This window comes from Anopheles cruzii, chromosome 3, assembly GCF_943734635.1.
Source record: "Anopheles cruzii chromosome 3, idAnoCruzAS_RS32_06, whole genome shotgun sequence".
NCBI classification, from domain to species: Eukaryota; Metazoa; Arthropoda; class Insecta; order Diptera; family Culicidae; genus Anopheles; species Anopheles cruzii.
This window is the reverse complement of record NC_069145.1, coordinates 11083839-11111155: the sequence shown is the minus strand read 5'-3', so window position 1 is coordinate 11111155 and position 27317 is coordinate 11083839. Positions and strand designations below refer to the sequence as shown.

Genomic DNA, 27317 nt, shown 5'->3' with positions numbered 1-27317 from the left:
TCTCCGGGCATGGACGGCCAGGTCCACGACCAGTTGCTTCCAGTGTACCGGTTCTGCACGGTTCTGGAGGCTCCCATGGAGCGACCGTGTGGCAGCAACGGAGAGCTGCAAGCGGAATTAACTTCGGCGATCGATAAGTCACACATCGATTCTAATTGCGTACGCCGCTACGGGGCCGCTGGTCGAGTCTGTGGCTCCTCGCGAGTGCGGTGTCCCGTGGAGGTGTGAAGTGATCGTGCAAACGGTGCCCTCCCCCCCAGCTCGGTAGTCAGCCAGGTGATTAGCCTCAGGCCATCCCCGAAAGACCGCGAAAGAACCATTGCTCCAGGAGGCCCAGGTCCTGGAGGAACTCCCGGAGGCGAGAAGTGAACTAGTTTTAAAACCTCGAACCGTACGATGCGAGGTGATCATGAACCTGAACACCTGAACCGCCCGCCCCGTGGAGGTCATCCAGTCAACTCAGGAGCTTGCTGAAGAAGAAGCGAAGTACCGTGGGGCCCTGCTCTTGGCGAAGGACGTCCGAGTCTTGGAAAATGGGGTTCCCCGCCCCGAACGGAGTAGGTTCTAATGTGTGTTAAAAGTTTCTCCAGCGAAACAATAACAACCAAAACTGTAACGCAGCCCCGGGCCGCAACAACAACAACCCGGAGCAGTTGGGTCTCGGGTTTGTTTGCCACCCCAGACCGGCGTTGGATGTTTGCTTATCCGACCTCAGAGCCTGCACCGGAAGGAGTCGTTCTGGGGTTTAAGGTTTTGCGATCGATCGCTACTCAGCCTGGGACCTACCGAGTGATTAGCGAAAGAAAGCGTGTAATTTTCCCACTTCCATCACGTCGCGGTGTTACGCACATTTCCTTCCTCGAAAGGGCCCTTTTTGCCATCGATCCCATTCCCCGGGGGGGATAAATAACTCTCCACCGCTCGGGCCGGCCGGGAATGCTCGGCCGTCGGAGTTAATAACCGTACCGGTGAGGCGTATGGATTGAAAATAAAGTTAATTAATAGAGATTTGAAGCTTTCGGTCGCTCCGAACAGCTTCCAGTGGCAGCGAACGAAGTGAACGTAAACCGCAAACGCCCGAGCTGCGGGCTCCAGCGCGGAGTGGACAACGGTGGCTCAGGTCGTCGTGCGAGTGGCGCAAGCAAACCCGACGACTCCGAAAGGGCCTCCGGGACCGCGTGCGTGTGTGTGCAGGGCGCAACACCGCTCAGACCAACGATTCGGGCTTTTACTTACAGCGCGGGCCGCCGGGCGGTCAGCGCGCAAATGAGTTCGGCCAGGTTCGGTAGATAAATTATGGCACGGTGGGAAATAGATCACTGACTAAGTGCGGCACATAAATTAAGTGCCTCGCAGGTCCCGGCCCTTGCGACAAGGCCCTCCCCTTCACCCCCGGCTGGAGTCGGACGGCGCCGGCCGCCACTCTGACAAATAGGATTTAGCCGTCGATACGTATTAAAATATGAGGCGGTACCGCGTGTGAGGCGGTACCGCGTGTGAGGTGGTGGCCAGCTTCGGCCATAAACCAGAGGGTGGCCCTTGAGGGGGTCAGACATTGCCTTGGCGATTCTGGTCTCCGAGCAACAGGTGCGAGCAGCGCCACGTTGGACGAGGGGTGATAAAGAAACTCTAGCCCAACACTTGGTGTACTACTGTGGCCAAATAGTATCGGGAATTCACTGACAAACTCGAAAAAACTTTCGTTATCTTCTAAATAAGTGCCATTACCTTTTGGAATAATCCCTAAGTTTGCTCCAATTTTTGAACGGTCTGAAAAGTTCTTTTAAGGAATAGCCTTCAACAAATTCTCCGTTTCGGTTCCTATCACAAATATTGACTTTAAAGGTGTCCACGGAGCGGTCTCTTGAGTTTAGCGAATAGCCTGAAGTCACATGGTGCTAAATCAGGCGATTACGTTGGTTGCGGAACGATTTGTCGAACGAGTCGAGTTTGTGTCGAAATGGTCGCAAAATGATCACGAAAATGCGATACAAAAAACATGACGAGGAAGTTGAACCAAGAATTATCTCTCCACAATCACGACTAAGTTGTTGACAGTTTGGTCGATTACAAAGAATTCATAATCCACCAACGCACCTCAATCGGAAGACTACTAGCTCCCGTTATTTTTTATCCACAATAGTAAGCTCCAAACAACTAATCATTGGATAGGTTTTGCGCAATATATTGCACAACCAACGTTACTTTCGCTATTGTTGCGGCTCTGTCCCCAAACGAACGACGTCCCCAATCAGATCGTGCCCGATTCTCTCGCCCCGGAATCACCCTGAAAGTTCCCAATTAAAAACCATTTACTGTCCGCCCGCGAAGCTGCCGTCGATGATGGTCCATCAGATTGGCCACCACGGCCTGTCACACCAGCCCCACCACAGTCTGTGTGTGTGTGTGTGTGTGTGTGACAAAGTCACAACAAAGTCCTCCGATTGTTATCTTGCTCCCACCCGGGGCGGGCACGGCAACGTTGGCATTATTGGCCCCGTCCGATTGTCCCGATGACACGCGGGATTGAAATGTATGGAAATGGCGTAGGATCCGTTCCCGTCCGTCCGTGCGCTAAAAATGATTGACCATTTTCCAGCTGTCACTGATCGCGGTCGGTCTGTCTCGATCATCTCGGACGCAGCCAGTCAATCAAGTCCCCGGGCCCGTCCCGGGAGCTAAATTGAATCCGTTCGCCAGGGAAGCCCGACTCGCCCGACACGCTGGCCACGGGTCTGCTTTGCATATCGCCGGGTTCGCATCAGGGGTTGGCGCGCTCCCCGGGTGCCCATGGGTTTCGCCCGTTTTGCGCAGTAGGCTATTAGTGTCAACCGCCGCCGCCGCTGGGTGGGGTTGGGAAGAAAATTTCTCCCTTTTTGTTCCGTAGTTGACGTCGCGTCGCTGTGTAATCGATTGTTTTGCGGCGACGACGACGGTGATGGTTGCGATTTATCCTTGGCCAGCAGCTTCCGGTTTCTGATTTGGCGTCCCTCGGTGCGACCTCGAGTGGATCGTGAATTGCCTCCGGGTGGGCCGGTACCGGTTGGCGTCCTTCCTCTGGTGAACGGCTGCGACGGAAGTCTACGCCTGTGTGCCACTCGTCATCAGCCTGACCGAAAGGATTTCGGAAGCAATCGTATTAAACTACAAGTAATGTAGCGGGTAGCTAAAAAGTTGTTTCTTGAAGTGGTTTCTGTTCATTTTCCAAATCAAAATGATACTTCAAGGGGTTTGATCTAAACGTCTTGTGACGTAATTATATTCAAACTTTTTGGCTTCATTTTCTAAGCAACGCAAAAAGTTCCAGCCATCCATCGCCTTCTGCGATTGTCTAGCACACGGTCATAGCTCGCTGGTGGAATTGGCGATTATCGTCTCCCTTGACTCCTTTGACAGCGCAAAATGGTTTGTCAACATTTTGGGAAAATGTTGCAAATGTTGCTCGATTATTGCATCGATTCAAACCCATTTCAAATGGACTTAAATAACTCCATCTCGGGCTACATGGTACATAACACGTTGAAACAACCCGAGCATGTGCTGAAGGGTTGCGTGATGGCGCCCGAAACCCGGGCGCATCCGCTGCACCATAGAGTTGGCAGACTTCTGCCACCAAAAATCGATCGTTTGCAGCCCGTTCCCGTTGCCGTGCTGGAAGAAACTCCCGTGGAAAGTGCCACTGCCCGGCAGTTTACATGCCCGGCGCATTATGCTCCGAATTTGTAGCTGTTGCTGTAGCCCACCACCGCTACCCAGCGCCGCTACCGACCGACCGGCGGAAATGCAATTTAAAGAGTTAATTAAGAAGATCCCAGACTCCGCGTCCTGGCGCTCGTTTCCGAAAACCCGAATCAGATCCGATCCGACTCCCAGCCAGAGAGAGAGAGAGCGCGAGAGACGTGCGATGCCAGCGAAGGAGATTACCGATCTGTGTGGGTCACAAAAAGCAAACACACACACACACACGAACACCCAGTCGGTCGGGCAGTCCTGAACTTTGGGCGTCTGTGGCCGATGCGACGCGACTGCGTACGGCGAGCCATCCAGCTCGTCCGACATTTGATACTGATAGAATCGTCTTCGTCCAACATGGACCCCGTTCGCCGGTGGTGGTGCCTAGGTGGGATTCGGGGCCACCAAATCCCGGGCCCGGCCACGGCCGGCGAGTGGAAGCCGACCGTGGCACCGTGGAATCGCCCCGTTTGTCTGTGTCGATGGTATCGGGCAGCGTGTACCGCGCGGCAGTCCCCGGGGTGACTGGCCCGGGGGGGAATGGGGTGAGTGTAGCCTCCTTCGCAGGTACGGCGCGTTGTCATCACATCATCGCAATCATCGTCGGTGCGGCGATTGTGCGGCCCCGTACATCGCCCATCAGTCGCACCCAAACTCGGGGCTCTGGCCCGGAGCGCTGGCTGCAGGGCGCCCGTGCCCGCGCGAGGACCCTCCACACAAAGTACGCAAACACAAACATTAACGAATGCAGAGCTGAAGGGTCCGCGCACCGTGGAGTTTAGCGATCCACTTCAGCGCCCTGATCGCATCGCGCCGCAGCCTCGCACGGTCGCCAGTCGCGGTCTTTACCGATCGGCTTCACTTCCTGTGGGTCGCATCACATCGCATCACCTCGCGCGGCAGTTCCGATCGCCCTTTGGGTGGGTGTGAGGACGCCTCGTCCTCGCGTCCTCCACTCGGCGCCCGAGGGCCACTTCAACGCCCGGCCCGGCCACCGCAGCCGAGTCGAACCGAATGGTGGGTGGCCAATTATTTGCGTACATCAAAACCAATATTTTTCCGCAGATGAGTGTTGTAAGTGCAATCGCGCCGATCGCTACACGTCTCGCGGGCGTGTGCGGTGCGCGCGCGCGGGCACACACCGTTTACGCTGCGTCTGCGCTTCCTGCGAGACCCGGAGCAAATGCGGGACCAGATTTTGGCGACGGTCTCCACTCGGAGATTTACGCGGCGAAACATTGTCGGAACCCGGAACGGTATCGGAACGGAACGGTGGACCTGTTCGGCCCGGTCCGGTGTTGGGTTGTCATCGTCAAGATGTTCGGTCCGCATCGCACCGTAATCAGTGTGGTGCCCGCTCGCTCGCTGGCTGCCCTGCATTTTTCTTGCGCGAAGGTCTCGATTGAGTCGCCCATTTGCCTGTCGATGGAACAGCTGTTGTGTCTTTTTCCATTCCCGGTAAAGGATGTGGCGTACAGTTATCGGAAGCCGTGATCGGACATCGATGCCATGTTCCGGCGTTTCCGCAGCTTTATGGTGAGTTTGCGAGAGGAAAAACGGTTTAATGGCGTGTGGCAACTTAAGGCGACTTAAGCTACCATGGAAAAAGTGTCGGCAGCTGCGTTAATTAGAACCACCAAAATTATGGTGCGATCCTTGACACACATCCCGATGATTAGTTGGAATTAGGCTCCTAGCAGTTGCTAGATTTTTCCATTAGAATGATATCTGCAAGGACTCCCCAAAGAGCTCGAGAAAGAAAATCCACGCTGCCTCTGCGGTGGATTAACTTGGGTCCTTCGTTTGGTGCCATACCGATAACTGCGCTCCGCTCTTGCCGATCTCCGTTCTAGTATTTTGCAACGGCCAAGCCTGTTCCGTGGCTTGCACGGTGCATCCTTCTTCGCCCGTTCATTGGTTTGCGATCCTCTTTAGCTGCGTTTTTGTTTTGCTGTGGCTCGAAGAATAATAATGAGCTACACATTCCTCGGGCGATCGCCAGCCCCCGAAGGATCGCCCTAATAAAAGCAACACAGACACTCCCGCGACGGGGTGACAAGAAAGAAGTGCCACACCCGTAATGGTGGGTGCGCAATGGTAGCGCACGGTTCGGATCGTCCTCAGGTCGTTCGTGAGGCCGCGCAGCGCCGCGGCAGTCAGGCCAGCGGCGCCTGCAGTTGTCAATTAGGGGGCAAAATTGGTACCAAATTTTCGGTTAAATACCGGATCCGGCGAGATACGGTGTAGTTTGTTGTTGCTGTCGTTGCTGTTTTGGTTTTCTTTCGACAACGATGGCGTTTCGGTTGCGCCGAGCAGGCTCGCTGGAAAGATTTACCATTTTTGGAAGATAATTTGGCAACGGAGGCACCGATGCGGCACGGCCCCGTTTTTGGCACCGTGGTTTTATGCTTCTGTGGGCTGCCTGCTGGTGCCGGAAGAGAATTGTGTCACGTTGAGCATAACGATTGGAACCCTTACAGGATTGTCCCTTGCTGAATAATGGCTGAACATTAGTTTGGTATTTCCCTTTGCCTTTTTCTAATGGAATTGATTTTCTGCCACACTTTGATTGATTGGGTTTTCTGTTTTCGATAATTAATTACCGAATTTCAATGCGAATCGCATCGCTTTCTGGTACCGGCATCAGCGATTGAAGTGTTGCAGGCCTAAAAGGGCGAACAGAACACGCTCCACCCGCCTTGGAAGAGTCTTGTACCGGCGGAAACAAACATAACGAAAGAAAACCCTCCGCCACACGCAGATCGGCCACATAAATTATGTTAATGATCGACTCCTGCTTTGGTGGCGCGGCGCCGGAGCCACCGAAGCGCCCACCATACAATAGAACCGAGCCCCGAGAACGGTAAGGTGAGAACGTCTAGCGCCATTTAAAAACACAAGCAAGGCAAGGGGAAGAGCCCGACGATAGAGAACGGCTGGCAGCACTCGGCTGCCCAGAGGAAGGTTTGAATTTCAATCGCGGTTTCGGATAGTGTTCGGCCACGCTGCTGACACACACACACATTTTGGGGCTCACGGTTTCTTTTTCGGTGTTTTTCGGTGTGTGGCGCAAATGAAGATATTACTATCTTCGGCGGGGGCCCACCACGTTGGGCGTTGGGCCAATTTCACACGGAAAACACGTTCCCGGCGCACGTTTCCGTTCGGCACCCCGCCACGGGGATCGTGAACGGGAATGATTTTATTAACTGGAAAAGTAAACGCTTTCCGGATTCGTTCCAGAATCGGGATGGGCTTCCGGAAAACGACGTGCGCGTGCCAGTTCTCTATTCCTCTCGTTCGCTGTCGCTCTTTCTCTCTCTTTGAGGCGGTCTGTTTGTGAGTAGCTTTTGGTTTAATATTTGAAACAGTGCGTATAGATAACCGACTCACGTGCGCGCATAGTTAGAGGCGTATTTCTAATCGGTACGACACGAGAATCAATAATTAGAACCGGATCGCGTGCGGCGCACGAGCACCGGGAATAGATCATTGTACTGCCATTAACTTAGTTTGTGTCAAGATTTTAGACGGCCGAATGAAAACAATAGTCTTTCAGAAAGTCGTTTCGTGTTTGCTCGGGTTCGTTGCTTGCGCTGTGAAGTCTTTTGTTCAGCGCAGCCAAGTGACGAACCGCCGCGCGAAGCGATATTTACTCTCCAATCAAGCGGTAGGTGAGATAGGTTTTCTCTCGTTGGGCCCTGGTTACCAGGCCACTCGAAGCAAGCGATCGTACCGGATCGCTCTTCGCAGAGCCGTCCAGAGAGCAGTGAAAGAAATAATAATAAAGTTCATGCATACATAAACATATCGATAAATCTCCTATCGGTCCGATCGGTAACGGAGCACCGCCGGTCGAGCCCGTTGGACGGCCCCGGTACGGCACTGTCAGCCGCGATGGTCAACAGTTATTTGTTATTGTCATAATTTCTGTTTTGTTAATATTTCATATTTCTTTTTGGGGCCCCGGGATGGGATGCTCGAGGCACGCTTTTTCTATGCGCTCGCATCTTACATTTGACATCTTCAATCTTTGATTGTTCCGTTGCCAGGCCTCCAGGGCTTGGGTTGGGCTCCACTGCTTCTCCGCTCGGTTCGGTTCGGATTCGATTCGGCTCGTTACAGTCATCGATCGGTCAGCAATTGGCCATCTTAGCGTTGGCTCTCAAGATCACACTCGAGACATTCCGCGCCGGGCCTCGCAGGTAATCGCGCAACACTCCTAGAGAGGGAAATCTCTTTATTAATCTTTATTTGGGCACCGGGATCGGGGCCGGGACCGGGCAGATCGACATTGGTCCCGGTGATCGTTTTGGGCGGGAGGTATGTTTATTATTTGTGCTACGCCACGCGATCGCACGAGAGGATCCGGAGTGTTTGGGAGGTTTGTTTTTCGTTCCATTTTTTGTTGTTGTGTGGCTCCGTTTAAAATAATTCCGATCGCCGGCGGAATTCATAGGACCTGCGGGCGTACTCTATGCGCTATGAGATTGAGCATCGATTGCTATCGATGCGAGGCGAGCCGAGTGAATGAGTCGGAATGATGGGATCGGAAACAAGGATGGCCCCGAGAGCCCCGAAATTCCGTCTTGACCTTTCGCGGTCAAAGTGATGGTCCGATCGGACAAATTTGGAGCAGTTTTGTTTCTAGCCATCGAGCGCAGGCTCGAGCGGGCGCGCGTGTCATCGCCAGTCTGATCTGGATCTTCGCGGGGTATCAGGTTTGCCACAAAAGCACCCCGCAGAAGGTACGCCATTCGGTTCGGCCCGTCATAGACGGCGGGGTCGTAACAAAACGTAGCCCAATAGAGGCGCACCCGATGGAGAAGATTGCTTTATTAGAGCCGAGTGGACGCGGACGCGAGCAGTGTTTGCTTAATGATTACACATTCTCAGCCGGGCTCCGACAGGGCGAGGCTAGAAAGTGATATGGGTCCGATAAACGCAACAATGAATTCGGCTTGTGGTCCGATGACGAAGTGCTTTCATGGTCAGGACGAAGTGAGACCGAACCACTGCCTTCTATTTCTGGCATTTTTGAGGCCGACGATCGATCGCTACAAGCACTTTGCGAAGATGTACACGGCCAGATACTTGTACTGTGAGGGGGGCTGATCAATACAGTTTCGGGATAGTTTTGTGGCCGCGCGCGTGTAGTGTCAAGAATTTTCTTCCACACAGTTCGGTTCGAGGTTGGCACATAAATGTATCATTAATGATTGCACGATACCTAGGAACTGATTGCGGGGTTCGTAAAACGTACACCAAGCCCGGCCACGACCGGCGGCTTCGTGGAACCCGGCCGGATGGGAAGCTGGGTGGGAAACCGGCCAACCACCAGCCCCGGGGCCGCCACGGGGACGGCGCGCAAATGTCCATGAGAAAATTTCGTCCCGAAGCGCGCGCTTTCGTACGCTAATGGGTAATATCGGATTACGAGTGTGGCATTTAGTTGCGGTTGCACAAATTGTCGGTCTGCCGGCTTGCCATCCTGGCTACTGAGCCATCTCCCGGCGAGTCCCCGCCAGCCGCTGGCCCGGTGCGAGATAGCGTCAGGGATAGTAATGAGACGCTTTTGTATCACCTCGGCGAAAAAAGCGGAGCGAAAACCGGAGCACGAAGGAGAATAAAAAGTTGCCACCGGGGACCGGGAACGGGAAACCATAGCGCACGGGGCTGCGAGCTTCTGCGGGTTTGTTCTCTGGGATCCTGCTGGGCGCCATCTTGTAGTTGGCGTGCTGGCTGGCTTGAGTGTAGACAGGAGTCCCGACCCGGTCCGGCAGAGTCTTATCGCTGCTCTGAACTAATTACCTTTTTCGTAAGATACGAAGGCGTCGTCCCGTGCGGATTGGGCTCCCGCTGGCCAGCAGGACAATGGAGTTTCGTTCTGTGTCGTGGGAAGGTGCGCACCATTTCAGTATGTACGTGTGTGTGTGTACTTCATAACTTTTACTCTTTTTTACAATAATTAATGAATTAAATATTTAATTAATAGTTTCCTGTAACTAAACTTTCCTAAAGTAAAGATTTCATTTTCCAAAACAAAACATTTTGCTAGAATAGTAACCTTCGCCATATAACTGCCCGAGGCTGATGGCCACGTTCTCTCACACGGACAATCTCCCCACAAAGACCCCTCTCGGTAGGCGCCAGACATCTTTATGCTGTGAAATAGTTACCAAGATGGACGTGGACCATTTGCATAGCGACTAGTGACTGTGACTGTGACATCGAACGGGCCAACCAATAAATGTCGGTGGAATTCTCGGGAATTTTCGATCCCACTGCAACAATTACCATAATGTGCCATTTAAGGGCAACGCGAGATGCGAGCTTTCGGGTGTGTGCGCGCCCGAGACAAAAGGGACACCATCATCTCCATAATGAGAAGTGTGTGGTGAATTGGTGAACGGTGGAAATCAGCCTTCCCCACGCGATTCGGGCTGTCCACGGTAGGGTGGGGAAAAGTAACGCGAATTTGGCGCCCATCGGCTCGAGGTGCCCTTATCGGGTTCGCCCCGAGCGTACGTTTATGGAGCGGAAGGTGGAATTAAAATTGAAAAATTAAGATAATTAGCTGACCGGCACTGGAATGTGACATATACGATTGGTTTGTTATTGTTTTCGCGCTACGTGCGAGACCCGCGGGAAATAAAAGCCTTAAGCAGTTTCTGTGCAGAAACGGTTTTTCGTGTCGTTTACCAGGAACACACCGAATTCAGTGCCTGTTAATGTTCGTTAATTTATCTTCTAAACAGTGACGATGAAAATCACATACCGAAGGCTCAGTCCCGCTCGGAACTCCAACGATCGATGGGCGCACAAACCTGACGATGGGCGCACAAACGGGCACAAACTCCTGACACGACTCCACGAGCCCTAATGTGATTTCTCGCTCTCCTTCCCGCGGCTATCTGCGATCGCGAGAGATCGGAATAATTTGCACAGCCTTCCGCTCGGTTTCCGCGGCCCCGATCACCCGATTATTGGTGTCGTAAATTTAAGTACGGTACCACGGGGAAACGGTGGCGCTGGAATAATAAATAGCATAGTTCCGCTTGGAGCGTGCAGCGGAGTGAGCATGAAACGGCTTCATGCAACGTACACGGTGCCCAGTGCTAGTTGCCAGCTAGTTGAGGTGTAGATCTCTGTAGGCCAGTCAGCGGCGGCCCTGCTGCTGCTGCTGCTGAGCGGAGCAAAACAAACAAACAACAATTCAAATTACATTAGCATTCATAAATGTCACCAATATCGCTAAATAATAAATTACTCAAACAGTTACCCTTGGGTTGATCCGATCGTACCGCGATCTCAGACGGATCTAGCAACCGGTGCGTGGTTTTGAGAAGAGTTTCAACTAAGCCCCTAAGCAATGCAAAGGCTACTTGATGGGTGCTTTGGAATCAAGGAATAATCGGCATAAGCCAACCAGAACCGTCATGTCGGAATTCAAAGCCAGATTTAATTTAACTGTAACTTTTTACGTGATAATTTTTTGGTAGATTTCACTCAGCTCTCGAACCATGTGAAACGTCAAAACATGACGATGATGATTGAACATTAAGCTTTTCATCGCAAAACGATAAGTTTACTCTATTTGCCATACTCTCCGACATCCCGCACGATAAGCGGAATCCTGGCCAGTGTTTGACGCGTGATGCCATGTCGCTCTCAGAGCCCCGCAGATATGAGACAACATTTGCAATGCTAAGCAGTGATACCACTCCGCCCCTTAGCCGCTGACCGACTCTTCCCGGTCCCGGTCTGTAACATCAGCTAATAAATTAAGCATAGAGAAAATATAGATTTCAATGTTTTCATTGAAGTACATCACGCTCGGCCCCGTTGCGCGGAAGCTCCAGAGGCAGTGGGGCTGCCGGAGTCAGGTTTGGAAATAAATTTCCCTGCCTTCCGGCCGCTTCCCTGCCCGCGCCTTCGTCGGCAGTCTTCGCCATCGTCGTCGCCGTCGTCGTCATCGGCGTTGTCGTCAGTCAATTCGAGCAGCAGCATGAGCAACTCGAATCGTTCAACCGCTGGGGCCGTGGCGGGGAGGCAAAAAGTGTCCATCGATCTCGACCTGGCCCGTCCGGACACGAGCCGGTTGCCGGTCGGGGCGTCGGGAGAGTCGGCGAAAATCACAGCGCGGTGGAATTTATTTCCATTTTATTATTCAATGAATTATGCAAATTGTGAGCAGTTTTTCTTCGGAACCAGCGAGGTCCATGGGAGAGGCTGCTGCTGCTGCTACCGCGATGCAAAAGTGCCTCCGATGGCTATTGTTGTTATTGATGTTCGGCAGTTGGCAAGATTTTCTTCCCATGGTTCGGTATGGGGTGCATAAATATACATAAGTAGCTGATTTCGGTGGCCGCTCGGCCGATGCCGATTCGATCTGAGTGGACAATCCATCAGCCCGCGTATTGATACGGGATTGGTGGTTTGTTTGTTTTGCCCAACGATCGAAGCCTAACCTTCGAACAGTCGATCAAAGTTCTAAGATCGATCATAAAAGGTGATCATGGAGCGTTAGCGTTTTGTAATTATTTTGTAAAACTTCGGTCTCCCGTTTTCGAAACAGTAACCGTTCAGGTGTATCGCGTACGGAACACGCCATCGTAAGATCGCAGTAAAAAGCGGTTACCAGCAGCGGTGTTATTGCTCCACTGCCGGCTTTTAACGTTCGTCGGGTGCAAACGGTTACGCAAATAAAAACAAAAAAAACGGTGCAACCCTGAGCAACCCACAAATGGGTCGCAAATTTATGGCGCACTAGAACCGCGTATGGCTGCCCCGTGCTCCCGTCGTAACTGTCGCAACTTGTCGCAACTTAAAGGAAGCGTTACAACCGAAGCAACCGTTAGGTTGCTCGACTCGCCTCGAACTATCAGCGCTATAAATAAACAACACAAAAATCACTAGCAAACAATAACGATCTCCCCCGGGGGCGGGTGCCTCTGGCCGGACGGGACAGGTGGTGCGAGGGGGGGGCCCGAGGTGGCCCATTCCGATTCCCACAGTCGTCCACTGTTGGGGTTACCGGCGGCTACCGCATGTGTGCTTTATGTTCTAGTTTTATGCTCCACCGTCGCTGGCGTCGATGGTTCGCCGATGCTCGCTCGCCGTACCGCAATATTCCGTTGACAATGCGATGGGGTACTGCCGAGCGGCCTCCCCCCCCCCCCCCCCAGAGGGTCTCGACCTCCGAGCCTGGCGTTGCGTCGCGTGGAAATGAGCTATGGGATCACATTTGAATAAACAGCACTTTTCGCTTTCACGCGCGCGCGCGCGCATTTGGCCGAGGCGAGTGTCCTGGAGGAGCGCCGGCTTCCCGTAGCACAGCCGAAAGCTAGCGAGCACCCGGCTCCCGGAATCGGGGTTGCCAATGTTTTGCGTCCGATGGCCTCCCAGCGGGTGGCAAGTGTGTGGTCAGTGCCAGCCTAGTCGTTAGGGCCGCCGGACTCTCACAATGCGCGCATACATTAACATTTAGCATAAGCCACTCGACCAGCTGGCCTGGTGGTGGGGGGCGTACCAAAAGCGTGGACATCCTTACGTGCTGTTTCGAGCTGGCCGCTGCTACCGTCCCTGTGAGCCACGAAATGAAGTTCTCGAGCGCTACCACGATTACGCCGGGCGCCATGCTGTGAGCAGCGTTTGCCATTTTGCTGCTCAACTAACCAAAGTGGGGTCTTCGAACACGGCGCAAACCCGCCCGAAACCTGGTTGGAAACCTTTCTACCCGCGGTGGAGTTTATGTTTATGCTGATGATGCTCATTACGAGCGGGATTGTTTGATTGATCGATTACTAACGCGATGATCGATCCGTTTCAGCGCCGAGCTCGGCCCGAGATTGTCTGCGTCAAATATAATAATAATCCAAAGCCTGGCGCACCGTATCGGCGTATTGATGTAATTAATTTGTATGATTTGGCCCAAACTTGGCCCTCGGTTCGGCATTACTTGCCGAACACCAACCGACCGCAACCGAGATCGCCCGTTGGGGGCTTCGCTGGGGTCCCGAAACTCTGTTTACACCTCAAAACTCTCCCGTTTTGGGGCGGGCTTTCGGGTGGTGAACGGTAATGATTAGGTAGCGCCACTTTCTGGGCGCGCGCGGGCCGGTACCGAATGCGGTGCGGCGGGCTACGAGGCGCGCCCTTTCGCTCTCTTCTAAGCCGAATTTTATCATATTCTTTGACGCGCGGGAAAATGATAATCTGCTGGGCAACTCCTGGGCTGGGCCAGGGGGCGGGTTTTAATGGTCGGTCGTAGCGCCGGCGCGTTTGGGTGCGTTTCATTCTTCTGTCATCGTTCCGTTCGATCAATCCATCAAACTAAAATCCCCAACCCGACCCAACCCGGTACCGAATGCTTTCGAGGGGGGAAAGGAATTCGGGTGAGGAGCTTTCATGATGCACCACGTTAGTGTAGCGCCGTTCGGTGACCCGCTTATCGTCACAAAATCCGGAGAATGTGTCTTCGCTCTAATCGAGAAGTGAAGCCATTTACAAGCGGAAAACATGACGTTCCCTGATCGCCGGTTCATCGCTTACCGCGGCGTTGATGTCGCTTTCGTTTCGGGTTCGGCTCTTTGGTGAACTTTATCACAGCGCGCACAACGTTTCAATTATGGCCACCGGGTTTTTCGGTCCACCGACTGGTAAGGCACCCGGCCGCTGGGAGGAGTTGGTGTGTCGTCCAATGCCAATCCCAATCTAGCCACTGACGCCGTGGGCCGTCGTTGGGCCGTCGTCGAGAGTAAAGAAAAAAGGAGCCGTGTAATGAGTGGCCGTGGGCCAGTGGGGGCCGATGTAGGGCGAAATGCGTCGATGGAGGCCGAGGAGAAGGATGATGATGATGATGATGGTGATGCGTTGGTGCGCCACAAAACATAGGCGCAAGGAGCGCGGCTCGATCGCGGCTCTACCGTACGATCTCCTCTAACACCGTACCGTAATTTAAGCCGTCTCGAAGCTACCGGTCTTACCCGGTCCCCGCGTGCCCAGTAGGCCCAGCGGGCAGGAGCACGAACATCGGGCGGGCGGGCGGACGGAGGAGTTTGTTTTCGTCCACCAGTTTCCACCACCATCCACGTCCCTCTGGTGGATCATCCCTCGGGAGGGCCCGACCGATCGATACTTGGCGCTTTTCGGCCTTGTTGTGGCCTGTGCCTGTCGCCCACCGCCAGAACATAATCCTGCCTTCCTCACGAGATAGAGAGAGAGAGAGAGAGATAGCGAGAAGGAATGCCGTAAGTGACGTGGTCCTGTTAATAAGCGGGTTTCGAGTGATGCGCGCGTGTGTATTCCACTGTGAGAGACCCCCGGCTAACCCGGTCCTGCTCGACGGAGGTCCGGCCGCTAGGCCGTTCGGTACCGGCCGTGCCGAGGGGAGTTCCAAGAACGCATCGCGCCGCACCGCGCCCCAGTCTTCCCGGCATTTGCTTTGCTCGTTCGGTGCGGTGGCCTTCATTTAATTTTCATTCCGAACCGACGGAGACGGTAAATCTGTAACGTTTCGAGATTAACGTTCAATTTGAGGGCGCATTTTTTGCCGGCTTTTTTTTTCTTGTGTAACCGGGCGTTGGCCATTATCAGGCGCGAGCGCGGGGGACGCGGCTCGATGGATCGGCCGATGATGGGGATCCGGGGATCGATGGATTGGACGGGTTTGGATTTTAGTGATCGCTCGGTTCGGTTCGGTTTGGTTTGGTCGTGGCCACTGGCCGTTCCCATCGGTTTTGTGAACGGCCAGTATCATTATCGTTAGGAGCACTGACGGGCGGCGGGAAGCGCACGGAAATCCTGGGATGGCACCAGGATTGCCGACCCTCTGGGCCACGGGTATTGGTTTCGTTTTAATAATATTAATTTAGCGCATACCGCGCAACCGGCATTTCCCATGCGTGCACCCGATTCCGGTGGCGTTCCATTGCGTGAGACACAATGTTTTGGCATTGCCGAGCGAGAGGGCGCGATTTATGCGATTTTGGAATTGTTTCACGTAAACGAACTGTGAAGCAACGATAAATAATGGGCAGCAAGCCGCTACTCTCAACGAATTGTGTCAGTCACACCATTTGAAGTTACCACGAAGTTATTAACGAGGAAAGTCCACCATCAGCAGTTTAGTAAACTATTTTTCTATCATTCTACTTTCCTTAGTGAGATTGCATTTCTCACTCACAGTGAGATGGAACTTCTCACCTATCATCTTGGTAGTCTGCTTTGGATCATAGCCTTCTTTAACTACACTTTTTCAGGACCTCTTTAGCATGGTCTGATAGAGGTTGCTAGGATTACTGTAAGCTCAAATCTGTCGCAAAAACTGAACAAAGATTAACAACATCAGTTCGAAGTTGATGCTTAGTACGGTTTTGTCCGTTCACATAAATTTTAATAAATTATAATAAATGATAAACAATAGTTGACATGTTGACACGTACTACCAAGTTTCTAGATTCTTATTAACATTTAATATATTTTATTGAATTTGTCGTTCCCATGAGCGATTTTAGGAGAATTTTCCGACAATTTTGGCTGCTCGTTGTAGCTATTTGGCAGGATATAATGAAGAGACTATGTTTTCCAACTTTTCTGCTCCCCCTGCACACGTTACTGTGCGTGTGAACTGTTTCATTGTTACACACCACCCATTATTGTTTCAACGCCACGCAAAAATGGCCGTGACAGCGGTACACCGTATCATTTTGGGGCATCACACCGAGACAAACAGAGACAGAGAGAGAGAGCGAGAGGGGAAGAGAGGGAACTCGGAACGCGCCAGGATCCTATCGATCGATCGATCACACGATCTCGCGCAGAGAGAAGGCCCTCGCGGCAATCCTCCGGCTGGCTGGCTGGCTGGCAGGCGAGAAAGCTGGACAAAGGAAAACATTAGCAACCGCATGGCACCAGCCAACCCACCAAGTGGCACCAAGCAAACGATCGGGTCGGGCAGGGAAGCTGGGTTGTTGTCCGGCCCCTCCCCAGAACGGCCGGCCGGCCGCCGTCATCATTATCGTTCATTATCGGTAACAATCTCTAGCTTCCAGTGTTGCGCCGGCTTGGCTCGGGTTGGCTTGGCCCGTCGCTTCCCAGGCTCGGTGTCTTATTTTCGCGTATCGACGGGACTCCGGGAGTCGTTATTTATTCAATGGCGCCTTGACGCGGTGGCGACGCGGTGGCGACGATGGGGCGGGTGGCCAAAGTGGTACGCTACCGAACTTGGCGTGCCGTAGCCGGAAGGGAAATCGAGCTTCGATCCCGTTCAACAAGCCACGGGCTCGTTGATCGGCGGGCCGAGGGCGAAGGGAAAAATGTTTCTTAATCCGCGCATCGGCCCCCTTTTTCTGGCCCCTCCCCATCTCTACCTTTCTCGCTCGCTCAAAGTGGTAAGAATGTTTTTGCAGCCAGAAAAACAAAGCCTGAGGGTCCCACTCGGTCCGCGGGTCGCGTTTTGGCTTTTGTCACGCGGACATAAATTGGGACGTCTCGCGAGATTTGCTGACAGTGCAGAGGTCAGCGCAGCAATCGTTTTATGCTGCCGTGTTGTGCTTTGAGTTGAACAAAACATCAATATGCGGTTCGGACGAAACAATTTTCAAACGTTCGCTGCGCTTCTTGGCCAAATCGCAGCAAACAAAATCTTCTCGCGCCGAGCCAAACCAGTTATCCTGCCGGTCTCGAATAATTAGATTAACAACCGCCGTTCGAGCTTCCGATTTGATTGGATTATGCTTCCATGCTGCGAGAGGGAGAGCCGAACACAACACACCAAACATAACGCCCGGCCGGTGCAACGAACGCGCTGCCGGTCCGTTCCCACGATTCCGATAGATAAATGATGCAGTTGCAGAAGTGTATACTTTCCTGCGTTTTATGGTACCGGCGCTCCGGTGGTGGGCTATTAAGTGCCAAGGGCGTGCAAAAAGTAGAAAAAACAAAAACACGAACCCCAACCGAAACCGAAAGCCCTTCAACGGTGGCCACTGTTTTCCGGAGCGGCCCGATGTGATGCCCCCGGTGGCCAGTGATGGTTCCTGCGGCGGGGTGGGTTTCCAGAACGCAACCAGAACGCAAACGATGGTGCACTCTCTGACTTAATGACTGACGAACGGAGGAGGATGCTTAGGACCAGACCGATGCCGCTGCTGCTGCGTTCGTCGGAGCTTAGGGGTCGGAATTCTGATTGCGTGTTTTGTTTTGATTTTGCCTGAGCTTGTTTACATGTGGCTTATTAAGGAAGGGCGTGCTGCAAAGTTGTTCAGTTAACGTTGAAGTAATGTCTGCGAGCAGAGTGTTTGAACTCCTTGAACAGTGCACGGTGTTAAAATCATAATTCGTTCACTTACTGATCTTTTACGTGCGGTACGCTTCAAAATCCTGTGAGTAACACATTCCTTTCGGTTCCACTGCCTGGGTCCGACGGAGCCACTCCAGAAGCCTCAATCATCGGCGGAGCGACGCGTAAATCGCTGCGCTGCGCTACACGCATCCTCGGCGCTTATCACGGAGCGCGGTTCCCACCGCGACTCACACGCAGCCATCAGGGCTCGGATAAGCCTCAAAAGCCATACCACCCTTACGCAGGAACCCCCCCCTGGGGGGGCGGGGTCAACGGTAACGCGTCGGCCCCGTGCACCGGCGGCACCGGGCCGGCGATCATTAATTGAGGCTGCAAAATTAATACCCGTGTTCTGTGTTTGCAATCGATGCGTCTCACCTCGGAGCGTTATGCGTGTGTGTGTGTGTGTGTGCGTGCAACGAGTCCTGCAGGGCGTGCCATTACCGGTGCCGGTGGTGCGTTGCGTGCGTGGAGGTGGAAAACCGGTAAGGACCCTCCGAGCCTTCCCGAGAGCCCGAGAGAGGAATGTTAAATATCAGGTTGGGGAAAAGGAAATCGACGTTTTTGGCGTGAACTTCAAAACATTATTTAAGATGTTCCAATGGTCCGATTTGCGTCAAATATGCACCATTTTGTTGAAAAATTTGTTGTCTTTTTAAAAATACCTCCATAATGCCTCTTTCATAGAAGGCTTAGTTGTTATTGGCGAAAAACACGAGTAATCCATTTTCACAATCCTTTTTTGATCTCAGTTTTTCATCACTCAAGAAATTTTGTAATGTGCGAAAATGGTATCAATCGCTTAGTGGAAGGTCCGGACTATACGGTGGATGCATTAAAACTTTCCATCCAAGCTCCTGAACTTTCTGGCGAGTCACTGAAGACGTGCGTAACATTTTGTTGTCCTGGTAAACCACAAAACCTCTTCCGTTGGCCGATTCTGGTAATTTCTGGTTGATTGCTAGCTTCGAACGGTGCAGTAATTGATAGTAGAGATCTGAATTTAGTGTTTGGCTACACGGAAGTAACTCACAATAAACAGTTCCTTTCAAGTCCCACCATACACCTAGTAAAACCTACCTAGCCGTTTTTCCTGGTTTAGCCACCGGTTAAGCAGCTTTACCACGCTTAGACCCCGACCGATTTCACACAATATTGTCGTAAGTGACCCATTTCTCATCCCCATTACCAATCTGTTGAAGAAATGGTTCGATTTTATTCCGTTTGGCCAAAATTGCGAAGATGGAAGTTCGAGCCATCATGTTTTTAGGTGTAAATAGGTTGGCGCCAAAACATCGAGCTTCTTTGTGAACCCAGCTTTGCGCAAATGGCTTAAAACTGTTTGATAGTTAATCTTTAGCTCCTGGCTGATGCCCCGATTACTAAACTGCTGATGAACTGTGGTTTTTTCTGTGATTTTATCGACGTTTTCGATGGCGGATCTGCCTGTGCGAGGTGCAACTTAAACATAAAAAAATAGCTGAAACGGGTCGACGAAACCAAAATTTGACCTAGCTAGCTTATAAAGTATCGGCACCACAAACACCATGCACAATTTCAGCGGTCTAGCTTGAATTTACACCGTTTTCTAAGAAAAACTGTAAAATGTACCGAATTTTCTCTTAGCTGACCTCCATTATTTACACCCTGCAACTCACAAACGAATGGAACAAACAATAAACAGTGAAAGCAGTTTTTTAAGTGTAAAGTATCAGCTTTAAAACGAGCCTAAACTTGAAGCTGTACGATCGATACTTCACGAGATATCGATCACAAAAGGCAGCTGTTGTGAAAAACGTCGATTACTTTTTCCCCAACCTGATATGTCGGCAATTATGTGGCGGCGGCGGTGGCCATTTCTGGCGGCGCTGTGAGTCATGTTTGTGTCAGGAGTGGCAGTGGCAGGAGCGACGGCTGCTACTAGGCAAAAATTAGCTATGCCGCGCAAACCGTTCGCCATAATTGCACGACGTCGGTGGGACGCGGAGGACGGGAACCCCAAAACGGATCATGAGTGGGGTCTCAAAATCGCGGGTCCTTTTTAAAAATAATCACCCACAGCCTCACATCACAGCAGCTAACGGTGCCAATCTGCTGCATTAAACATTCTTCTGCCGAAGCGCGGTATCGGTACCGTGAAATCACCGTCGGGCTGGACGATGTCCCCGGGAATGTCGTCCGCACCGAACGAAACACATTCGGTGGTAATCGGCCGAAAATCTGCAATCCCGACCTGACATCCCGGGAGCTGGACCCAAAAAGTGATAAGACGCAGCACTGGTTTTCGGCCTCGCAAGTCCGACGATCGCGCTCGATCGGTAACATCGGGGTCCACACACGCTGGACGTAATTAAGATGGCACGTTCAGTGTCCGCTGCCCGAGCCCGAGACCCGAGCGTGCGTGGTGTAGACAGATCTTCGATACGCGATCTCGGTTGGCTGGCTGGCTGGCTGGGCTGGAATTTGCACTTATCCGGCCCCGTGATAAAAAGGGAAAACTGCTCACTGTGTGTGTGTGTGCTTTGCGAAGAAGGCGATCGCAAGGATCCGCCCGGTTAGAATCGACATTCGCGCCCGGACGATGAAGAGGAAATATGGATCATTATTATGGTCCGAGTACGGGTACAGCACACGCAGCGTACGTACCGGACCCGGCCACGGCTCCGGATGGTAAGGTGCCAGCAGATCGCGATCCGGCCGCGGATGCGAAGGCTTCGGCCGGGGCGTATGATTTAACCGGGCGGTGGAAGGTGGATTTTGTGGTGCAATTATTTTTAAACGCTATGGGTTGTAAATTTAGAGCACAAAATTAGCAGTTGTCAAGGCTCGGCTGCTGCACTCGGTCGGGCCCTCTGGCCGGGGTAGGTGGACGGTGCGGATCGGGATGCCATTTTGTTGCAGTAATGATCGCTTAAGCTGATCGCGTCCAGTCTGCGTCCAGTTTTTTCCGTTCTCCCGCTCACTGGCACACGGCTGGCACAGCTTCTAATTAGGGTACGTACGTACGCGCGTACGCGCGGCCTTTCGGTGGGCTATGGAAGGATTTGCACCGGATCCGCCCGGCCTGGCACACGGTGATTATTAAAACAAATGACGGATTATTAAGGAATTATGTTTGATGTATTATTTAAACATTTCCCAGCGTAAACCGGGATTGCACCGGGGATTAATGGGGATTTGCTGGTGTGTTCTGCTTGAATTGGTCTCCGTTCTCGATCGATGGTTGGATGGGCGCAGAAGCAGGACCGAGCGAATGATTGATGTTTTATCAGCTTAACTTGCCGCGTACGGCATCCGTTATCAGAATTCTTCGGAATCGTCCGTTCGTCGACCTAAAGCACATTAAACAACGTTCTTCGTTGCGTTGCAAACGAAACGCGCAACAAATTGGTTATCGATTCCGGCCCATCGGACGAAGTAATGTAAATTTCGATGGCCCGGTTCGAACGGATGCGGCTGCGATCACGGTTGCTAAACCGCGGTGGTTGACAGTGCGCCTCGGACTCGGAAAATCAAATTATCATGGCGCCTAATTAGCACAAAGAATCTAACAGGACCCCCGCCGGTGCGCCCCGCCGAAAGGATCCGCGCGATCGTTGGGCCGGGTTCGTCGACAAGTCGCGGGCCCCTAATCACGGTTCGTGCCGTTTTCGATCTACTTTTCGAAGCTCGGCGTCGTCGTCGTCGGTGCTGACGCTCGGCGCATCGCGCTCGCGGTTGCCGCTTCCCAATTTCGTTTTTGCGATTTTGGTTTTGGGGTCAGGCTCGCGAGAGGTCACCCAGACCCAGAGGGAGCCGCCCGCCCAGTGCTGTGCTCTTTAACGCGCAGCCACTACCAAGTGCAAGTGCCAAGTATGTGCTGTTGGCCTAGTAGCCGGACCCGACGACGACGACGACGACGACGACGGAGGCGACGGCCCGGGGTCTCATTGCACGCGCCGTGGGCTCAATTAAGGCCTCGTGGGGTACCGCCGGTCCCGGGTTTTGCGGGCTGCGGTTCGACCTGTTCCGATCTTAACTGATCGTAGCGAAGAAGCGCGCACTCTGCCGAGACCCGGGGCTGAGGTTGTTGCGAAAACCCGTACGCTGCGCCGTACGCTGTGGATTCCCGTCGGAGCGTCCCATCCAAGCCGGTGGGTAGACCCGATAGAAAGCAAACCCGAAGAGGGAGCACTCAGCCGTCGGATGAGCGCGCGCGCCCAAGTCGGATAATTCGCCGTCCCTTCTCGGAAAGCCTACTTTAAGGGACACTGCTCCTGCTGCTGCTGCCGCTGCTGACAGGCGACACCTAACTAACAAATGGCCAAACGCTCGGCGACGGTGCATTCGGTGGTGTGTCGTGTTGAGTAGAAATTTATACAAATGTCACCGAGCCAACGAGCACAGCACTATGCGACACGCTACCCAAGCACTGGGGTCGGGCGCTGGGGGCCGCGCATTTTAATTTAGCCACCGCCTGCCAAATGTCTAAGGCTTCGGAGGCGCCCTTTTCATCGTCCATTTCGCTGCGCCTCGGATAGGAAATGCTGGACGCTGAATTCCCTTTCACCGCACTGCTCATGGTGGTGGCTCTGTTGCTAGAATTGCGGTGCCGGGATTACTGCAGGAAAGGCACCAAAAAGGGTCCTATCGCAGGGGGTTGTGTGAAGGAAGCTAAGCCCGGTTCACTCACGGCTCAGGTCTGTGTGCTGGAGAAGCATATTTTAGAATAAATCAATCGTTTGAAATCACAGATTTTGAGACTACTAATCGATGTCTATGCAAAAGACGTTGTTTCGTACACCGACAGTTCTTTAAAGATTCTTGTCCTTAAAGTTTACCCTCAACTCTGGTTTAGCTCGAGCTCTCTACCCTTAGGGGATGAAATAAATTGATAATATGTTTTAAGAGCACGATGAAAAAATTTAAAATATTTGTTTAAAAATGATTAACAGATACGGCTCGTCCGTAGATCCTCCGTCTGTCCTGCACCAATTCATCACTTTCCATACGAAAGCATTATTGCATCTATTCATAAGTTAGGGCTTAATACGGCTCTGTCCTTTCTATAATAATAATAACAAAATTGAAGCTCTTTGTAACTTTGTGTGTGTTTATAAAAGGTGTCTCAACATCTACTTGCATGTGGTTGTTAGCCTCAGCTTCGATGTGGCTCGGCTCAAATCATACCAATCGAATTTTGGAATATTTTAGTCAATTTGACTAACAGGCATTCCTACGAATATGCAAACGAATCGAAGAGAACTTGATCATTTATTTAGATCATTTAGAGAGCTAGGCAACGAGATGAGTGAGTCACTGCTTGCTTTGTTACTTACGAACAGAGGATGCTGAGTCTCATTGTACTGCTACGAATCTACGGTACATGAATCTTCAAATGAGTATAGTACACACGCAAAAGTCCTTAAAAACCGATAACAATATTGGGAAAATTCATCTTGAAACATTAAAAATCGTTTTAAAAGTTAATTTTAAAAAGCGTTCGTTAAGCATTCAACTGGCGAATCCTCTTGAGGGCATTTAAATTAAAGGATGCGCCCGTTTAACTTCCAAACAACCCCCCCAGCACACACACACACACTCGATCCCGACCGCTGTCGATCGCGATCTCGCGTTCATTTGTACGTTTGCGTGTAAAATCACGCGATATTTGTTACAATTTTAATGGGTTTTCCCTTTTTCGCCGCATGTTTTCGCGGCTCGCCCGCGATCCCATTTTGCCGTGCCGGGCAGAAATCTGGCACCGTCGTCTCTTTCTCTTTCTCTCTCTCTCTCTCTCTCTCGTGCGCGCGCTCGTCCCTTCTTCGGCCGTACCTGTTTATTGCACGATTGTTTTACTTAGCCCATTTTTTCTCACTCCGCTTTGTATCGCCATTACGGAGGTTCCGGAGACCGGAGCGATCCCGAATGGACCGGGAATATAGAAAATTGTTTGCGTTGCACTAAGTGGGCTGCTCGGGAAAAGTGTTGCTGTGTGGCCACACCGATCAACCGATCAACCGGTGCCACAACGTGCGGCGAGAGTGCGGCAACCGGACCAGAGCGAAAAAAAAAACAACAGCAAGCGACCGAACGACGGACCGAACTACAAACCGCTTAACAAATGTGTTCATTTATCTGATTGTATAATAAGTCCTAGAATTACTCTTATTATTCGGATTGTTATTTTCCGTTTCGCTATCGCATTATTGTTGTTATTAGTCTTAGCATTATTATTAAGAGGCTCTCGGGCTCTCGGGTGTCTTGCATTTTGCTGCTTCGTCTTCGCGCTCGACGTCTCCTTGGCTTGGCTGTGCATTTGGGGGTTTGTGTTTTAGTTTCGCGATTCGTTTCGGTGTTTCAGCGACCCTTTGGCATGACACGGCAGCATGACCGCGCAGCAGGTTTCCGTGGGGCACGAAAATTGGTTCACCGTTTTTTTTTTTCGCGCCGCTGCACCGGTTCGGGTCAATGCACAAGCGTGGGAAATATTGGCAAATTTGAGCCTCTCCCCGGACGAACGGGGACAGGGTGCGTGCGTGCGCTGTGCGCTTGCATGCGCTTAGGTGATTTGCGCGACGGCGGCAACGACGAACCCCAGGACTGGGGAGACGACACTAATGACAATCCACCCGATCGCCGCTCGGTCGAATGATGATGATCGTTGGCGATGCCGACCAACCCGAAGAGGTCACTCACTTTCCGCTACCATCGCTCCAGAGTTCATAGCGCACGGCCGGGTCTCGCCGTCGATCGAACGTCAATCTGGGAAGGAAGTCGCGTTTCGATTGGCGGGCGGAGATCCGCGATCAATATTTTCCCGCCAACTGCCCACCATCATCCCGACACCCGGAAGGGGGTTGCCGCTTCGCTAAGTGGAACCGGCTGGACCATTATTTTCGTGTCCGCCGTTTTTGCTCCATTTTGCGGCCGGAAGGGATCGTTTGACAATTGCAACCTCCAACGCCATTAAGGGTGCCGGGCCGCGTGGGGCATTTCTGCGCTCCTTTAAACAATCAATCATCTTTGCGTCGTCTGTCGGGGGGTTGTGGGTGACGACCGGCGGCGATTTGTGCCAACACTGTCACTAAACTAACTGTTTGTCCTCGCTTTTTGTTCCAGATTCGACGCGAACAAATCTACCAAAGGGGCCTCGAAGCTGAGGCGCGACCTAATCAACTCGGAGATCGCCAATCTGCGCGATCTGCTGCCGCTGCCGCAGTCCACCCGACAGCGGCTCTCGCAGCTGCAGCTGATGGCCCTGGTGTGTGTGTACGTGCGCAAAGCCAACTACTTTCAGCAAGGTAAGTCGGATCGGTTGTCGGGAGTGCAAAGTCGAATCGAAAGCTCCCTACGCTCCTTTCGGTCGGCCACAAGATAACGCCCAGGAATGCCTAAATTACTCATCACTCTTTCCGCCCGCGCCTTAAGATCCGGCCGTGATCCGGAGGCCGGCTGGTGGTGACCGCGTCCACCGCTACCGTTTTGATTATCTCCTGCCGCGATCGTTGCAGCAAGGGCCGATGATTACCTTCCGAGGGCGAGGGCTACCGTTTTCGGTGGCCTTCGCCTTCGTGGCGTAGAAAAGCGAATAAATAAATAAGTAATATCGGGAGTAATTCACGGGCACCGGGCGTTCGTTCGGGCCAATCAGGGCAACAACGCAGCCGGCCCGACACGATCCCTCGATGCGGGCAGATAAAAATCCAATTTGTGGTGTTAAGTAAATTAGTTTCGGTTTCAGGCGGCTGGCCCGACGTTCGCGAGCCTCCGTCGGGATGTCGGCACATCCGGCACGCGATGCCTTCGACTTACTCACTAGTGAGCTCACTTCAGGTGAGCTAAGTGAAGTTTGTTTCAACAGCCTAAAGTAGCTAGTACTTTCAATGTATTACTGTCCGTACCTACTCTCTACGCGCGTCTTCGGTCCTTCTTTTGACGGACGCCCGGCAGCGTGACAAATGGCGGACCATAAACGGTTGACACAGCACAGCGCGGAATGGGTTTTATGCGCTTTATTGCGTACTCTTGCGTACACTTTTTCCCACACGGCTCTCGGTGACACTGGCCACCCGGGTAGCGAACCGGTAACCGGACACCGCACCGCACTACCTTTGCCTTCACTTTTACTTTTGAATCAAAAGTGTCCTCGCCAAAGCGTGCGTGAGAAGCGCATGCGCACGGATCAGGACCGCCGTCGGATCACTTACTCCGTTTAATCTAATTGGAGTTGCAAGCTGATAACACTGGTAGCGATCGTCATTATTATTTTAATTAGTTCGCTAATGGCGGCCATCGTTGGTGCATGGTCAATGCAGAGAAAGCTACAGCTAACGGTTCTGGTTTGCCCGAAGTTCGTCACCATAAAAGTGACATATTATTGTTATGTCGTGTGAAGCAAACAATTTGTAGCGCCTAATCGGAATCTGTTCTACTTTGAACCGTCGACGCTACAAGTGCCAGTCAACCGCCAGGCAAGATAACGCCGCTTGCGTCGGTAGGAAGAACCACGAGCGGTCACCACAGCTTACCGCACCGTATCTGCCCGTAACTCGTATTGCGCCTTGGGCCGCGTGCGCCATGTTCGGGCTCTGGAATCATAAATCAATCCTCCTCCGGGTGGGGACTGCACTCCTCTAAAAAGGAGACCCAAAACAGATCCATAACGGCTGCTCGGCTGCCAAACAAGCAAACAAGCGTTCGAGAAAAGCGGTGCGCCGGGGGCCATGGCGACCACAAAAACCTCCGGCAAACCAAATTGGCTGGCCGGTATTGACGGGCTTGACACACGTCACGGCCTCGCTAGGCGTCAGATCTTAACACCTCGCCGAGTGCTCCGAAAATCTGTTCCGATCCGATGCTTGACCTTCTTTCGAAGAAAATGCAGCCGAAAGAAACTCTGCCCGGGTCTGGCTAGTTCAAGGCCCACCCGGTTCGGCCACCCTTGTCATTGTCAACTCCTTGTTAACCTCTGCGCCTGGCGACCAAACGGGCAATTGTATGCGTATGTGTCTAGTTAGTTTTTTGGCACTGGAAGGTGGCAATCAGGATCGCGATGTGGCCGCGCCCTGTTTGAGCAGAGAATTAGAGCACGGCTGTCTGCGTCGGCCGGCCGGCCGGCGGATCGGTTGACGGGCGACTTTTTGTGAGTGATTATTTACAGAGCAAATGTCAACCGTGGCGTGAAGCCCGCCCCCGGGGACAGAGAATTTAGTTGAGCTTTTCGGTGGGCAGTAGAAAACAAACTAAAGTTGAAAGA

The 27317-nt window shown here is 52.4% G+C and overlaps 1 protein-coding gene across 1 annotated transcript in view; it reads left to right on the top strand.

Annotated features, from left to right (window-relative positions):
- The first annotated feature begins 13331 nt into the window (after nucleotides 1–13331).
- The window catches only part of LOC128269838 (uncharacterized), a 78589-nt gene continuing 64603 nt past the window's right edge, over nucleotides 13332–27317 (top strand). The window contains exons 1-2 of the mRNA XM_053007242.1: nucleotides 13332–13375; nucleotides 25181–25362. Of these exons, the coding sequence (XP_052863202.1) occupies nucleotides 13332–13375; nucleotides 25181–25362 (226 nt within the window). The remainder of the gene's footprint in view (nucleotides 13376–25180; nucleotides 25363–27317) is intronic.